Source organism: Bidens hawaiensis, unplaced genomic scaffold (assembly GCF_021521415.1).
Source record: "Bidens hawaiensis isolate Kalapana, Puna unplaced genomic scaffold, B.hawaiensis_p1.1 tig00014475_1, whole genome shotgun sequence".
NCBI lineage: Eukaryota > Viridiplantae > Streptophyta > Magnoliopsida > Asterales > Asteraceae > Bidens > Bidens hawaiensis.
Window position 1 is genome coordinate 257691 of NW_027492262.1, and position 2570 is coordinate 260260.

General features: G+C 41.3%; 1 protein-coding gene across 1 annotated transcript; it reads left to right on the top strand.

Annotated features, from left to right (window-relative positions):
* The first annotated feature begins 1275 nt into the window (after window positions 1–1275).
* LOC143546872 (uncharacterized) lies at window positions 1276–2112 on the top strand. The gene has a single exon (XM_077038430.1). The coding sequence runs from the start codon at window positions 1276–1278 to the stop codon at window positions 2110–2112; it is 837 nt and encodes a 278-aa protein (XP_076894545.1).
* Window positions 2113–2570: the final 458 nt, after the last annotated feature.

The following is a 2570-nucleotide window of genomic DNA, read 5'->3' on the forward strand; positions in this document are numbered from 1 at the left end:
ACTAACTTAAACTTATTCTCCAATGCATACACGTTTTGACATTACATCATGCATGGCTTCGAGCCTTCGAGTAGCCACCTAGTCATCTTCATCAACTCTACGGTATAGTAAGACCTATAAAAGTCAAAATCAAATAGCATGACTCAAAATGCATGTTTGTGGCATATTGACATAAAGAAAACATATATGCATTGCAAGTTTTTAACTAGTAATAGATAAAGAGATTTACTTCCACATTTAAACGGACGTGGGACTCTGCGTCCACAACTTTCAATAAGTTTAATAGCATGATTAACATTAATAAGAGCAGCTAACTTAGGAGTGACGATGGAACATATGCACTTAATATGGGTAACTCGAATTCGATGACAACAAGAAGATGATGGAAACCGGCCATACAACACACTTGTGCACTTGTTTACAACAAGTCTCCTCTCATTCTTGCACAAGGCCACACTTGGTGCGGCCCTAGCGATAACCAATAGCATAATAAACATCAAAACTATAATCAAACTCAAACAATTCCTCATACTATAGTAGTGCAGAGTTTTTTAGAATTCTCTTGTTTCTTTGAATTAATTTCACACTAATTGAAAGTGATTTATAGAGAAGTTGGATGATATTGCATTGACTTTGGAGTAATGTGAAGATTTCTAGGTCAATGACTTAGGATTTAGATCTTTGAAGATTGAGCTACCTCGGTTTGGCCAATAAGCTAGGATACATTATATTTTTAAATGCACTTAATGAAAATACCAAGATTAAAATATTAGATTTTGATATGTTTACTTGTGTCAACACATTGGTATTTTCACTAGGGGTTGACCGGGTCTTCTTCTACTATGCTACTCAACGTACGGAGCAACATTTCATATTCAGTTGATAGATTCACAGGAATCGTAGGACAAATTATGGTTTTAGCCAAATTATTAAATCATATATAACTCGCATTCAAATTATTTAATTCCATTGATTAATGTATTATATATTGTTGTATTGACGAATTGTAAATTGTAATAGTATATAATACGAACATTTTCTTAACCGACATAGTATATTTGTATAGATATTATTTATCTTTTGTAATTGTATGGTGATTATGTTTCCCAATTAGAGATATGTTGTGATTGTATTCTCTCCCTATATAAAGGGATTATTATTATCAATCAGAAGCATCAACGAATCATTCACAACAAATACTTTTATGGTATCAGAGCCTTGGTTCTGAATACCCTCTCTTTTCTTTTCTTCTTCCAGAAACCATAATAGGCTGCCATGACAAAACCAGATGCGCCGACCTCTTCCAACTCAAACCCGAACCCCTCTCTACACCCAACATATTCAGTAAACAACATTCAATCCAAAATCCGAACCCTTGATGGCACCACCGTGACCTATTCAGCCTGTATCAAATTATTCAAGTTCCATGCGACTGCTTATAGGGTGCTCAATCATCTCGATGATACCCCTCCTCCGGCTGACACCGATCCTACATACCCAGCCTGGAAAGAGTTGGACGCGCTGGTCTCGCAATGGATTTACAGCTGCGTATCAGATGATTTATTACAGCGCATCTTGGACACCGATGCTTCGGCTCGACAAACATGGTTGAAACTAGAAAAGATTTTTCTTAGTAATAAGCGCGCCAAAGCTGCTGCGCTCGAAACTCAGTTTGTTAACCTCACGCTTTCCGCTTGCAGCTCCGTTGATGATTATTGCAAACAACTCAAAGATCTTGCCAATCAGCTCGCTGATGTGGACCAACAAATATCCAAAGAACGTCTCGTATTACAACTTGTTCGTGGCCTATCTAAGGAATTCGACACAACCGCTTCATTGATCAACTCTCAAGCAGCCGATTGGGACACGGCCATCTCAATGCTGAATGATGAAGTCATTCGACAGGCAGCACGTCAACAGCAGTCTTCCACGGTACTCATGACCTCCGTTGCGCCTCAAAATCAACACCCGGCTGATACCCAAAATCCAAATCAACAGCCCCGAGACAACAACACCCCGCACCCACAATCTGGCACTCCGTACCGTGGTCGTGGTCGAGGACGCAGCAATCAACCTTCTCGTGGCAGAGGTTCACGCGGGAGAGGCTTATAGGTAACAATTCTAATTGGGCTTTTCAAAACTTTATGGGCCAACAAAATTACCCACAGTGGGCTTGGTGGAATACCCCGCCCTGCCCTTACCCGACCCAGCCCAACTGGCGGCCCAATACACCTCAGCAGCCACCCTCAGCCAACTTCACGGGTTACCCGCATCCTGCCACCTACGGCCCACAAATGGCAGCCCCTCCTGGCTTCAATGCGTTATGTCCATCCGAGCTAAGTGCGATGAACAACATTAATCTCGGTTACACAGACCCGACTCCACATATGGATACAGGTGCTGAGCATCACGTCACTGACAACCAAGGTATGATTCATCGCCCTGACTTATATTGAGGGCTCTGGCACTGGTTACCTACCAATACACAACCGTACCTATATTCTACCTGACCTACTTTATAGCCCACATATTATCAAAAATTTATTGTCCGTCCGCCGGTTTACCCGTGA